Source organism: Crocuta crocuta, unplaced genomic scaffold (assembly GCF_008692635.1).
Source record: "Crocuta crocuta isolate KB4526 unplaced genomic scaffold, BGI_CrCroc_1.0 scaffold3, whole genome shotgun sequence".
NCBI lineage: Eukaryota > Metazoa > Chordata > Mammalia > Carnivora > Hyaenidae > Crocuta > Crocuta crocuta.
In genome coordinates this window covers 6068078-6083040 of record NW_027529934.1, presented here as the reverse complement: position 1 = coordinate 6083040, position 14963 = coordinate 6068078, and the positions used below count along the sequence as shown (strand labels likewise).

Genomic DNA, 14963 nt, shown 5'->3' with positions numbered 1-14963 from the left:
TAGAGTTCTACTTCCACTTAAGATATGGAAAACTATAAGAGAACAATGCTCCCATACTAACAAGAAGAAAAGGATAGGTAATCTACAAGATCACTAATTTCTTGAGCCCATCAGATCGCAGAGGTTGCTAACCTGGATTCCAAGGGATGACAGTCCCCCCACAAGACACACGAACTGTTTCACCTTCAGTGGAGCACCTGAGGAGCAGCCACCATAAAACAGGTAAGAAGACACTAAAATCGGCAGGTTCTTAAAGTGAGTTAGTCTGACATTCTAGAGTAACAGGGAGCCTCCGACTCAAGAGGAGTCCTCATTCACATGCTCTTTTTCATAAACCATAGAGGAACTGAGAATCGAGAGAGCCCTTCCCAGTGACACACAGGCATGAAACCCTGCCATTTCCCTGGATTCTTTTCATACAAAGCAAAATGCTTAAGCCCCTAAGGAAGAGCAGAAAACTTTCCTGTCCTCTTCTCTTGTCCTCAGACCCAGGCAGATATCTACTGCTTTAGAGCAAGGAGTAAAATCAAAATCTCTCTGCCACTCGGGAAGGACAGGGAACTCTACACTGACACCAAGCAGAGATCTCTCGCCACTGAGGGCAGGGCACGAAACTCTCTCCCTCTTCAGACATGTTTTCCCTCATACAGGGTAGAGTTTGGTTGACATTTGGGGGGCAGGGATGCAGGAACACTGAGAAATTGCCATCTCTGAGGACCTGCCTAAGATTGAGACCAGCCCAAAAGGACAAAGAGGCCATGAGACTTGCCCTGAGTAGTAAGCAGTAGCACTCTTACTGACGGAGGAGGAGCAAGAGTGCAGAGAGAAACTCCCTCTGTAGTGGACCTGCAGAGACTACTGAAAGCTGAGAGTGGAGCAAGAATACTGAAAAGAACCCACTGGCACCCGAGGACTCACAAAATATAAGGTAGCAGCAGCTCACAGCCAGAGGAGTTTGAAGTGTATGATGCATTGAAGTTATCTGTAGCAGCAACAAAATCCAAACCCAGTTCAACTGCTGGCCAGATTGACTCAACACCCATCCTAATTGTATGACAGTAAAAGAGGCATAGCTACTGCTTGGTGTAAATAGTGTTATTTAATGTAGTCTCCACTGTCTTTCTACATATATTCTGCATTCAGTCAAAGCTAGGAGACATAGAGTAACAAGAAAAAAACAACTCATTGTCAAGCTACAAATTAGTAATTGATAGAGCAAGTATATAAAAATTCATCAAGGATATGAAAGAATCGAACTATACTATCAACTAACTTGACTTAATTAACATCTATAGATCTTTCTAGAATATCTATAGAATGCTCCACCTAATAAACAGAACATGTCATTTCAAGGATACATGAAACACTTAACAAGATACACCATATTCTAGGCATAAACAAACTTCAACAAATATTTTTAAAATCATACCAATTTTTCTCTGTGACCACCACAGAATTAAATTAGAAATCATTAACAGATGCATATCTGGAAATCCCCCTAACACACACACAGTTGTACGAAACTTAAACACACTTCTAAATAACTCATAGGTCAAAGAAGAAATTCCAAGGGAAATATTTTGCACTGAATGAAAAGAAAAACACTCTGTCAGAATTCTGGGATGCGGCTACAGTAGTGCTTAGAAGGAAATTAAATGCTTTTATTAGAAAAGAAGAAAGTTCTCAAATCAATGGCCTAAGATTCTACCTTTCAAAAATTAGAGAAAGAAGAACAAATTAAGCCGAAGACAAGCATAGGCATAAAATAATAAAGATCAGAGTAGAAATCACGGAAATAGAAAACCAAAAATCAGAGAGAAAATCCATGAAATTATTGAAAATCTCTGAGATGGTTAATAAAACTGGTTGACCTCTAGCCAGAGCAATAAAAAAGAAATTAAAAAGAAACCAATTACCAATTCAGGAATGAAAGGGAGACATCACAAATCATACAGATATTATGAAGCAAATAAGGGGACATTGTGAGCAACTTTATAGCAATACATTAGATAACTTAGAGGAAATGGACAAATTTCTTAAAAGACACAAAAGTCAAAAAAGAAATTAATAACCTAGATAGCCCTATATCTATTTATTAAAGACATTGAATTTGTAGCTAAGAGCTTTCCACAACAAAATTTCCAGCCCCCAATTTCTTCACTAGTGAATTATACTGAATGTTTAAGGAAGATGTAAAACTAATTTGCACATCAACTCTTTCAGAAAATAAGAGAAGGAACACTGTCCAGCTCATTGTATGAGGCTGATATTACCCTAATACCAAAACCAGAAAAAGACTCTTGAGGAAAAGAAAACTACAAGCCAATATCTCCCATGAATATAATATTATATTGTATATACAATATACAAAAAAGATAATAAATCATAACCAAATGCCTTTATCCTAGGAATGCAAGGTTGGTTCAGCAATGGAAAGTCATTGTATTTCACCGTTTCAACAAATCAAAAACAAAACAAAACATATGATTGTTTCCATATATTTATTTTACAAAAAAAAAAAATTGACAAAATTCAACCTCCCTTCATGATTAAAAAAAAGGCAGCAAAATAGGAATAGAAGGGAATTTCGTCAACCAGAACTAATTGATAGCTAACATCATTCTTTTTTTAAATTAACTTATTTATTAATTTTAATTTATTTCTTTACATCCAAGTTAGCATATAGTGCAATAATGATTTCAGGATTAGATTCCTTCATGCCCCTCACCCATTTAGCCCATTCCCCCTCCTTCAACCCCTCCAGTAACCCTCTATTTGTTCTCCAGGTTTAAGAGTCTCTTATATTTTGTTTCCCTCCCTGTTTTTATATTATTTTTGCTTCCTTTCCTTTAATGTTCATCTATTTTGTATCTTAAAGTCCTCATATGAGTGAAGTCATATAATATTTGTCTTTCTCTGACTAATTTCGCTTAGCATGATACCCTCTAGTTCCATCCATGTAGTTGCAAATGACAAGATTTCAATTGTCTTTGCCGAGTAATACTCCACTGTAATACTCTATGTAATACTCCATATATGTGTGTATATACATATGTATATATATATATACACCAAATCTTCTTTATCCATGCATCCATCGATGGACATTTGGGCTCCTTCTATACTTTGACTATTGTTGATAGTGCTGCTGTAAACATTGGAGTGCATGTGCCCCTTCAAAACAGGAATAAAGACAGTCTCTTCAGCAAGTGGTGCTGGGAAAGCTGGACAGTGACATGCAGAAAAATCAACCTGGGCCACTTTCTTACACCATACATAAAAATAAACTCAAAATGGATAGTAACTTAAACATAAGACAGGAAGCCATCAAAATCCTCAAGGAGAAAGCAAGCAAAAATCTCTTTGACTTAGGCTGCAGCAACTTCTTACTCAACACGTCTCCAGAGGCAAGGGAAAAAGAAGCAAAAGTGAACTATTGGGACCACATCAAAATAAAAACTTCTGCACAGCAAAGGAAATAATCAGCAAAACTAAAAGGCAACTGACAGAATGAGAGAAAATATTTGCAAACAGCATTATCAGCTAAAGGGTTAGTATCCAAAATCTATAAAGAACTTATCAAACTCAACACCCAAAATACAAATAATCCAGTGAAGAGATGGGCAAAATACATGAATAGACACTTTTCCAAAGAAGACATCCAGATGGCCAACAGACACATGAAGAAATGCTCAACATCATTCATCATCAGGGAAATACAAATCAAAACCACACTGAGATATCACCTCACTCCTGTCAGAATGGTTAACTTAGCAACTCAGGCAATAGCAAATGTTGGCGAAGATGAGGAGAAAGAGGATCTCCTTGCATTTGGGAATGCAAACTGGTGTAGCCACTCTGGAAAGCAGTATGGAGGTTCCTTAAAAAATTAAAAATAGAACTACCCTACAACCCAGCAATTGTGCTACTAGGTATTTATCCAAAGGATACAGGTGTGCTAACACCATTCTTAATGGTGAAAGGCGGAAGGCTTTCCTTCTGACCTGGAGCAAGGCAGATATGCCCACCCTCCCCTTTGATTCAGCGTCATACCAGAAGTTCTAGTCAGTGCACTAAGGCAAAGGAAAGAAGGAAAAAGTAGATGGATTTGAAAGGAAGAAATAAAATATCCTTTATTCACAGATGACATGAACACCTATCTAGAAAACCCTGAAGAATCTATTTAAAAAAAAAAAAACTTTTAGAATTAATAAATTGAGTTCAGCAAGTTTGCAGGATAAAGAATCAATATACCAAAAAAAAAAAAAAAAAAATCCTATACAGTGGTAATAAACAACTGGAAACTGAAAGTTAAAAACACAAGATCAGTATACAGATACCAGTTGTTTTCCTTTATACTTGGCAGGGAACCAACTGGAAATCAAAATTTTTAAAAATATAATTTATAGTAGCCTTAAAATTAAATTATTAAGGGTAAATAAAAATAAATGGACAGAGATACTGTTTTTCATTGATTAAAAGCCTTGATGTTGTTGGGACGCCTGGGTGGCTCAGTCAGTTGGGCGGCCGACTTCGCCTCAGGTCATGATCTCACAGTTTGTGGGTTCGAGCCCCACGTCAGGCTCTGTGCTGACAGCCAGCTCAGAGCCTGGAACCAGTTTCAGATTCTGTATGTGTCATATACGTGAATATGTTTCCCAGTTTATGGTTTACCTTTATAGATCATATTTTGTGTATGGTGTAGCTGTTTTAATTTTTTATGTGTTCAAACTTATCAGTTTTAGGTTTCTGTGTATTCAGAGTTACCAGTAATTTTCTTTATAATGTTTGGGTTTCGTATCAAGGGCAGAAATACTCAGGCCGTTTTATTCAATAGTAAACATTACAGTCGCAAGCAATGGGCCTGTGAGTTTTTCAAAAATCTATAAAAATATTTGAAACCTAAAATATTTTTCTTCCAAAAAACAAAAAGAAATCGCAAAATATAAATAATGTGTTTAACTCTCTATAAATATAACATTTTATCAGCTTCATTAATTATTAAATTTAGTGTTCACAAACATTGTTTTAAAGTCCATCTAGTACTTTGCCATGTCCTATCCACATGAATTGCAGTGGCTTATTCAGTCCCTTCTTTAAAAAAAAAATGTGTATATATATTTTTATGTTTATTTGAGAGAAAGAGAGTATGGGCAGGTAAAGGGCAGAGACAGAGGGAGACACAGAATCCGAAGCAGGCTCCCGGTTCTGAGCTGTCAGCACAGAGCCTGATTCGGGACTCAAATTCTGGAACACTCAGATCAGACACAGTCAGACACTTGCCATCCAATTGCCCCCAGCCCCTTCTTTATATTCACACTGACACTGACTAATTTCAAGCCTCCTGAAAGGACTACCATAGTCTCCTAATTGGTCTACCTGCCACAAATTTCTAGCCTGTCCAAGTCACTCTTTTTAGAATTATCATCCTAATACAGAGGCCAAATTACACCACTCCCTTATGTATAGCATTCAAAACCACACTTCTCAGCACGGCTTAGTACAGCTTTCAAGGCCCTGCATAGCTTGCTTCAAGTCCAGCCTCTCTGCTTTTGACTGTGTATTGCATCCCAGAGCCCGCCCACAGTTCTCTGAGCACTCCCTGTGCTCTCCTGCCTCTGTTAGTGGTGTTTTCTCCCCCTGCAATGCCTTTCTGTCTCCACTTACCTCGAATTTTACTCAGTCCTTCAGAGCTCAGCTTACACATGAACTACTCATGTTTTGCCTGATCCTTCAACTTCCCAGCCCGCACCCCCACTTTTTCATAGGTTGTGTGTGTGTGTGTGTGTGTGTGTGTGTGTGTGTGCGCGCCACAGTAGTTACTCTGTGTTAAGAGTATCTAGTTTACATATTAGCCTCCTGAGTGTTAAATAAGTTCTTCAGAGCAGGAATCTTAACTGATAGGACTGGTGTAGCATGTACTCAATAAAACGGCCATTGAACCTAGCACCCTACCCTTCTTTCTTTTTTTTTTTTGATTTGTTGTTGCTGTTATGTTACATCACACTATGAAAGAGTATATAAAATTTATATGAAGAATTTTAAATGTAACTTGAAAAAATGAACCCACCACCTAGCTTAAGAAATGGAGCATTGACAATATCTTTGAAACCTCCTATGTGTGCTTGTCCAACCATGTGACCTTCCCTCCATGGGAAGGTCCTTCCCCAAGGTGAACACTATCCCAAATTTTATATTAACAGTTTCCCTTATAGTTTCACTACAACAATATTGTCTCCCTGAGCAATGGTGTTTGGTCTATTTGTAAAATTTTGTTTAAGTGGAATTATACTGTATGTGTTCTTCTGACTTGCTTCTTTCCCTCAACATTATGTTCTAGAGATAAACTTGTGTGTAAAACCGTAGTTCATTAGTTTTCAATGCGGTATGGGATTTTATCGTAGAAGGAAACGGTATTTTATTTTCACATGTTATTTTCAATCGGCATTTGCGTTATTTACATTTGGGGTCTGTTAGGAATAGTGCTGCTGCACACATTCTTGCACATCTCCTGGAGACCCATGCACAAGCGTCCTGGGGGGTGGGAGCAGGATTGCGGGGCCGCAGGGCCTGCGTGTGTTTAGGTTTAACACGTAACGCCAAAGTGACTGCACCCGGGTACACTTCCCACCATCCGGAGGGGAGCTGTCCTTGCTCCAGCCTTCCTCAGTACTCGGTATGGTCTGGTTTTGATTTTCACTTATCTAGTGGGTATGAACTGGTATCTCCTGGTTTTAATTTTCGTTTCCCTGACTACTAATGTGGTTGTTCATCTTTTCATATGTTTATTGCCATTTCTGTTTCATCATGTATGAAATGCCTGGTTTTGCCTGTAGCCCAGTTGTTTCAGAGCATCTGAATTAATGGATCTTTGTTTCCTTGCTGATCTGCGATGCCAGCATCGTCATAAATCAAGTTTCCATATATGAGCAGAAGAATAGATGGCCCTCCATTCTAGCCCTTTGGTCTGTTTGTCCTTCCTGGGGGCGATTCCATACCATCTTCATAATAAGTCTCTGTACCTATATGTCCTTGTCTCCTTCCCATTCCTGGTGTGATTGGGGCCATTTATTATTTTTTTTAATAAATAAAAGTTCTAAAGATGGATGGTCTGATTCATAGGCCAGCTTTTTTTTTTTTAATTTTAAAGTTTAGTTACTCACTTAACCCCCTCTTCAAAGACAAAATAAAGTATTTCCTTTTACAGTATTTTTAGCCTTTTGACGTAGCCTGCACCAACCTGTCATTATTCTGATCAAAGTAAAATACTGACACTATTTTTGTTCTTTCCCTTTGTCCCATCCTTAAGAATAGAGTCTAAAATCCTCACAGTTTTAAAAATGTGTCTGTTTCTGGGCAACCAAAACTCTAAATTTGCTTTTCCTGACCCTGAAAAAGCCCACACTATAGCACGGCTGTCGTCACATAGTAACATTTCCCGCCACTCAGGATTCCTTGTTGCTCAGCACTTGCTTTCCTGCTGGACTATAGTCATTTCTCTTGGTCTCGTGGTAACCTTGTTTTCACATTTGTCACTCTCCCTGGCAGCTGCTGCGTGCGAGTTTTTGGACATTGTGGAGCTGCTGCTCCAGTCTGGCGCTGACCCCTCTCTCCAAGACCAGGATGGCTGCCTGCCGGAGGAGGTGACGGGTTGCAAGGCTATTTCTCTGGTGTTGCAGCAGCACACGACTGGCAAGGTTTAATCAAAAGGCTGGAAGACCACTGTCCGTAACACCATAGAGCTACAGTGATGAAGGAAAACTGCAAAAATAATACTCCTTTTACCACCCTTCTTTGGTATACATTGGCTAATAAAATCAGTTCTGAGGAACTGGGATTTTGAAGTCTCAGCAATTCATTCTCCTTGCATCCGTTCCAGCAAGTACAGTTGTGGTGATGAACATGTGTACTGTGCATAATACAGTCCAATTCTGCTGAGCGTGCGCTGAAATTTATCACTGTTCTAGAGGGCGGGGCAAGGAGGGGACGCGCCGTATTTCACAATATTAAACATGGCCGCTCTTTTAAAATAACATACAGTAGCAAAATATGACTGACAGTGCCACCCTGACAGGGAAAGTTGTGTGAAATACCAATACAGTAGAGGTCAAGTGAGCTTGTGGCATTTTGCGCAGCTGGTCTGAATAGGTAGCTAAAATGTCTGTTTTTGGCAAACAGAATTGAGAAGACAGAGGGGTGTTAAAAAGCAAGCAAATGAGAAAAGGTAGAATCTTGTCATACAGGGGTCTAGAAGTCAGGAGCAACTAGACTTACTGAAACCCTCAAAACCTTGGGCATTTTAGAATAAGATTCAGTAACCTCACTTCAAGATTGAAGCACAGACTCAGGAGAATTCACTAGTTAGTTCAGGATTCCTTAAATTCACCTTCACAAAACATGGAGGGATTTCCCCAGGGCCCTTTTAATTGACACTAATGCTCCATCGCAGAAGGCAGTAGTCCCTGGAAATGAGCTCAGGCCTGAACTGTGAGGCTATTTGAGTCTAATGTGAAATAGCCTCACGTACCCCAGTGCTTAGCTGTGATTATAGTTGTTTCTGGATATCAGGAGAGCTTTTATTTTCTAATTAAAAACATAGACAAGTAAAGGATAGACAAGTATGCTGCTTTTGAAACTGGCTCCCTGTGTTTTCCCCTTTAAGCCTCCAGAACTCCATCTGGGGAATGCCTTGACATTTCTCATTATATAAAGAAAGTATGTAGTTGTCATAGGAAGAGAAATGAAGTAGGAAATGATTTGAGATGCAGAGATGACTGTTTAAAAGATAATTTTTCCAACGTGTCTCTATTAAGAAAAGTAATAAACTTGGTTAGCAGAGCCCTCAACAGTGGACACAATTTTCATTAGCCCAGGCTAACCTGTCCTTCTGGAACAAGCCCCTTCAGAGCAGAAATGAGGCATATTAATGCTGCTTATTTTGTGATTTTTTCCAAGCTCATTTCTTATTTTCTGAGATATAAACCAAAACCGTTCACCAAGACTGTTGATTCTCTAAAATGATTTCTTAATTATCTGTGGAAGTGATATGCATGTTAGTACACAGTGAAACATTACTGTAATTCTAACAGAGCTTTCTATTCATTATCTGTTCTTTTCCCATAATCCCAGCCACATTTGCAACCTGCTATTCAGCTAAATTCTCTCATGTTCCACATTAATTGTGTTTTAACAAACATTATTCATTACTTACAGTAAAAGTGACCAAGATGTTGCATGCAGCTTTCATTAATTATACTTTTGCATTTTTAGGACATTAGCAAATCAAAAAGTATTTATTCATTTCAGATTTACAGGGTCATTATCTAAGCAAGAAGCTATCTAGGAGCTCCTTTTTTTCAATTTCTCTTTTATAATTTGACCTTAAAATTTCTGAGACAAGTTTTTCATCACCTGTTTTGGCACGTCTAAAACTATATAGATTGTTTTTAAGCAAAGGATCTAACTTTTTTATTAATTTTATTTTTCAAGGTTTCAAATTTATATTTAAATCTGTCACCAAAAACAGTCATCAGTTCTACGTTTGCAAGTGCATTCTAAATTTTTTTTTAATTTATTTATTTATTTTGAGAGAGACAGCAAGCAGAGGAGGGGCGCAGAGAGAGGAAGAGAGAGAGAATCCCAACCAGGCTCCACACTATCAGAACAGAGCCTGATGTGGGGCTCGAATTCACGAACGGTGAGATCATGACCTGAGCCAAAACCAAGAGTTGGACACTTGACCAGCTGAGCTACCCAGGCGCCCCACAAGTGCATTCTAAAATCAGTTTCTGAAATCTCTATTCTTTTATCAAAAGCCTTACTATCATAGCAATCCGTGGATCATCTCCCTGTGCCGTAAGGGGAAGATTTCATCCAGAAATGTCAGAGAAAAGTGGTTCTTGGTTCGTTTTCCTTCCCCTTAAACTATGGCGTTATTATGTTGTGCATCACACTTCAGCCAGACCATGAGTTCCATTAGCAAGGGCTGCAGTTGTTCCCACCAAGCAAAGAACACAAACTTACTGGAGCGGGAAGCCAGCTAACTTCCCCAGATACATGGCGAACCATCTTTTCATACAGTTCAGCAGGATAAAACTAGGACATAATTTAACTTAGCAGAACTTTGGTTCTGCTATGCAGAACTTTTTCTTTTTCCTGGACAGATTAGTAATGTTCAAGCCAGTTAGTGTTTCAAAGTATCATAGAAAACCTTTTTCTGAAGGTTCGTTTCTGGTCATGAGACAAGTATTTCAAAATAATTGTTGGTGTTTTTTTGAGGGGGGGAACATTTACTGGGATTGGAATTTGATTTACTTCATCCTTGGTTCAAACTCTCTGATTTGTTAATTTTGGTGTACATGAGTATTTTAAAAATTGAGTCTCTACTGTGTTCTAAAAAGAAGTTCAGTTGGAGTAGTTGGTGGTGGCTAACTAAGGGCATTTGTCTGAGTTATGAGTAGTTATTTTTTGCTACTTCACCACTTGAATTTTCTAGACTATTTATAGATTGCCTTTCTACTCTTACCTCATTCTCAGTTCCACAGTTACTCTTTTTATCTTCAGGCCACCTCTGTAGATGTATGTCTACACATAAAAACACACCTACCCCCATTCTATATCCTAAAAAACAGCAAAAGGAAATTGGTTGCTTTTTCCCTTTTCTTTGCTGAAGGTACTGTGATTAGAACAACACTAGTGACTCTGTATTTAGTATTTATTCATGACGGTCGTTTACTTTGCTGTGCACCAGCTAGTCTGAGGGGCCCTGATTGCCTTCACGGTGGTTTTGGTACACACTAGTGAAAAATGAGGAATAAAAAGAGAATCATGTAAATAATCATTAAAGAGGAGACGAAGAAAAATCTCTGAATCATTATTATCTTCAGAGCGCGCGCTTGCATCTACAAAACTGGGGTTTTTAACTCTTGAGGAGTTCCTAGATTACTTTGAGAAACTGTGAACTTCTGCCCCAGGAGTACAGTGCTCTGCATGGGATTAAAAAAAAAATTTTTTTAATGTTTTTTATTTCTAGGAGAGAGAGAGAGAGAGACAGCGTGAGCAGAGGAGGGTCAGAGAGAGAGGGAGTCACAGACTCTGAAACAGCCTCCAGGCTCTGAGCTGGCAGTCAGCACAGAGCCCAACGTGGGGCTCGAACCCACGAACCGCGAGATCATGACCTAAGCGAAAGTCGGACGCTTAACCAACTAAGCCACCCAGGTGCCCCTGGAATTTTAAAGAGCTCACAGATCTCCAGCCCATCTGTGGACTCCCAGGGCTCTGTGGATCCCATCGAGAAGTGTTTTTTCTGACCCCTAGTGTTTCAAGAATGAGAACTCTTTTGTTGACCGTATTTTCATAGTTTTAAGTGCTCCTACCAAGTGGCGTGTTGCCCTGCCTATTTGAAAGATTGGGGAAGTGCTTCTTTTTTTTTTAAACCACTGGCCAAGATTTCAACAATATACATAGACTGCAGTTTTATCACTGACCACCGCACTGGGAAGCTTTTTTAAAAGAGACATCGGCCAGAAAGCTAGACTCTGACCTATTTGACCTCTGATTCTGCTGCAGGGTAGAAATGAGCCCATGTGTTCCATTCTGTGTGACCAGTGCTATCTTTTCATAGGCATTTAGCTTTTGTGACTTTTCAGGGTGTTTTCACAGGCATTATTTAATCTGTCATCCCTCCATAGTAATCCTATTAAAGTGGGTAGTACAGGTGTCTGTTAAGTCCATAAACAAGAATGAATTGAAAACACAAGCAGGTTACTTAAACCGCCCAAGATCACAGAGTAGTAGAGCCACAGTGAGGCTCAAGTCTACAGAACTGCAGTCCTTTCTATGAGACCACAAAACTCACGTAAAGTTTTCAAGCTCTTCCTCCGTTCAATCCACAGATACTTTTTGAGAACCCACGGATTAACAGACACCACTCCAGGCCACTCATTCCGTTTTCCCCTTATCATGGATATTTAGAATTACTCCCATGATGTTATCTCAAGGTATTACGTGAGGTATCTTGAAAAGTCTGATAGAAATTCACAGGGGCACCCGGGTGGCTCAGTCAATTAAGCATCCGACGTCGGGTCAGGTCAGGACCTCACAGTTCGGGAGTTCGAGCCCCACGTCGGGCTCTGTGCTGACAGCTCGGAACCTGGAGCCTGCTTTGGATTCTGTGTCTCCCTCTCTCTGTCCCTCCCCACTCATGCTCTCTCTCTCTCTCTCTCTCTCAAAAAGTAAATAAGCATTTAAAAAATTCATAAATTGCTTATGAAAAACTAAATCTTTTAAACCTACTATCACCATGTCTCTAATAAACGTGTAAGAAGTCAGCCAACTGGCCACACATTGTTCTCTCAGGCTTGTCAGGTAGACGGATAACAACCAAAGTATAAAATCTGGAATTGTATCTATCATGTCTTTTTTTTTTAATGTTTCAGCATTTTCCAGCTAAAAGGTGGCTATAATCAAGTGAACCTTTCTATTAAATAGGTATTTCTTAGCTTCCTGCCGGGTTTAACTGCTTGGCTATGGCTTATTATCCCATGTACAGCACGGCATCTCTGAGGATTAATGGGCAAGGTGCAGGATGACAGCAGAGCTGAGCTTGGGTTGCAGAAGGGGTTAGTGGCCAGGCTAATGAATGCCTCAGTCGAACATGAAGACTTTCAAATGTTTATTTAACATTTAACAGTTGAAACATGAAAGCTCTCATCAAATTTCAAGTCCACCAGAAATACCCCTCATAAATTAAATGTTTATCACAGAACAGGTACAATTTAGTAACACTGAGTTTAAATATTTATGAGTGAATTTCAAATCCCAATTCCTAAGGTATTTGGGGTTAAATGTTTTAATAGTAGTTAAAATACTGTATTTGATCCATTCTAAGACACACTTTTTTGTTTTCAGTAAGTGATAACATAAACTAATGTGTCTTAAAATGAATACATCTTAACTTCAGTGCTAGCACAGTACTCACACCTTTTGTACAAGACTCTATACGCAAGCATCTTAATTGAACCTCAGAATTGTAAAAGTAGAAATAATTGGTATTTTCTCTGTTTTGCAGATGAGGAAATTGAAACTCAGAAGTGTTAGGGAAATTGTCCAAGGTCATCTAAGTAGAAATAGTAAGCATGCTCATCTTTTTATAGGCTTTATTATAGTTAAAGCACTTCAGTATACATGAACATTTTTTTTTTTTTTTCCAGAATCAAGGGTGATTATCTAAGCCTTGTGATACCAATTCAAAAAGTTTTCCCTGCACCACATTATCAGGATAAGCCACAGTGGACACAAAAGCAACTGTACGCAGAGGTACATTAATAATCAAGTCTTGGAGCACCCGGGTGGCACCTGGGTGGCTCAGTCGGTTAAGCATCCCACTTCGGCTCAGGTCATGATCTCACAGTTCGTGAGTTTGAGCCACATGTCAGGCTCTGTGCCAACAGCTGGGAGCCTGGAGCCTGCTTCAGATTCTGTCTCCGTCTCTCTCTTCCCCTCCCCTGTTTGTGGTCTGTCTCTCAAAAATAAACATTAAAAAAAATTGTTTTAAGTAATCAAGCCTCTTCGTGGATTTTATCTGTATACGTTGGACTTTATTCTTAAGACATAAAAAGGCTTCAGTGCAGTCTGTTGTGATTGTGTGATGTGAAAAATTATCATCATTATTGGAGCTCTACTATAAGCATCTTTATTATTTTCACAACCTTTCACAGTTCCTTCATCAGAGAGATTTGGGGTCAAAGTATTGTGATTATCAGACTGAACAAGAAAACTTCCTTGTACTCCTCACCTAATGTTTATTATGCACCGGGTATGATGAATTTTTCAAATATGCATTAATTGGCATTACACTAAAGGATTGTACGGGGAAAGCTCTCTCACCTCATGTTTACTCACCTGTCTGTGAAATGCACTTGTCATTGATCCTCCCTGGAAAGCCCTTAATGGTTTGTTCACCATAGTTATTGGGAGCTTGTGGCTTTTTATTTATTTTTACTTTTATATATACATTCTTCAGAACTTATCTTTTCTATATTTTCTTATTATCACTTCTTTTGGCGCAGTTACACATGTCATTATTTTACATTTTTTTACTCTTTCTTCGTTGGGGATTCATGTACTGAAGTCACTTTTGAGGGTGTATCCCTTCCTCCAGCCATAGGAAGCCTCCAGGCCCTAAACACTGCATCTGAATATTCATAAGATGCATACTAGTTTTTACTCAAGACAGAATCTTCCTTGCTGATAGCCTCCCTACATGGCCTTAGAAGGAATGACCATGGGGGTGCCTGGGTGGCTTAGTCGGTTAAGCGTCCGACTTTCGCTTAGGTCATGATCTCGCGGTTCGTGGGTTCGAGCCCCGTGTCGGGCTCTGTGCTGACTGCCAGCTCAGAGCCTGGAGCCTGTTTCAGTCTGTGACTCCCTCTCTCTCTGACCCTCCCCTGCTCACGCTGTCTCTCTCTCTTAGAAGTAAATAAAACGTTAAAAAAAAAATTTAAAAAAAGAAGGAATGACCATGGTTTGCAATGAAACACCGAGGTGAAAAACCAGATGGGAAGCATAACATTCATTGGCCTCATGATGGAACTCCGTGCCCTGGGGGCGGGTGTCTCTTACAGGTGGGTAGGTAGGGAAATGACCCCGTTGGACCTGGAACTACTGAAAGCAGTGGCTGAACATGAGGGACCATGGGGGCATTGGGGACAGAGCAGTGCCTCTCCATGGGCCGCCCAAGGCAGCAGCAACAAATTGGTCATCCTCACTGCAGCCGGGATTTAGTTTTCCTCTCACTTGTATAGCAATCCCGGTTTCCATTTTAATATTTAGAAGGTAAGTTCAGTTGATGGACACTTTGTGTAATAAAAAGCTCTTTTAAAGTACGTGCACACGCACACACACAGGATAAAAAGTGGCACCGGCCGTGCCTGTGGCTTTCATGGAGTACATTTGGAGAGCCC

The 14963-nt window shown here is 39.5% G+C and overlaps 1 protein-coding gene across 1 annotated transcript in view; it reads left to right on the top strand.

Annotated features, from left to right (window-relative positions):
- The window catches only part of ACBD6 (acyl-CoA binding domain containing 6), a 194754-nt gene extending 186917 nt beyond the window's left edge, over nt 1–7837 (top strand). Inside the window, exon 8 of the mRNA XM_077763114.1 lies at nt 7549–7837. Coding sequence (XP_077619240.1) covers nt 7549–7703 — 155 coding nt within the window. The 3' untranslated portion in view covers nt 7704–7837. The remainder of the gene's footprint in view (nt 1–7548) is intronic.
- The last annotated feature ends 7126 nt before the right edge of the window (nt 7838–14963 follow it).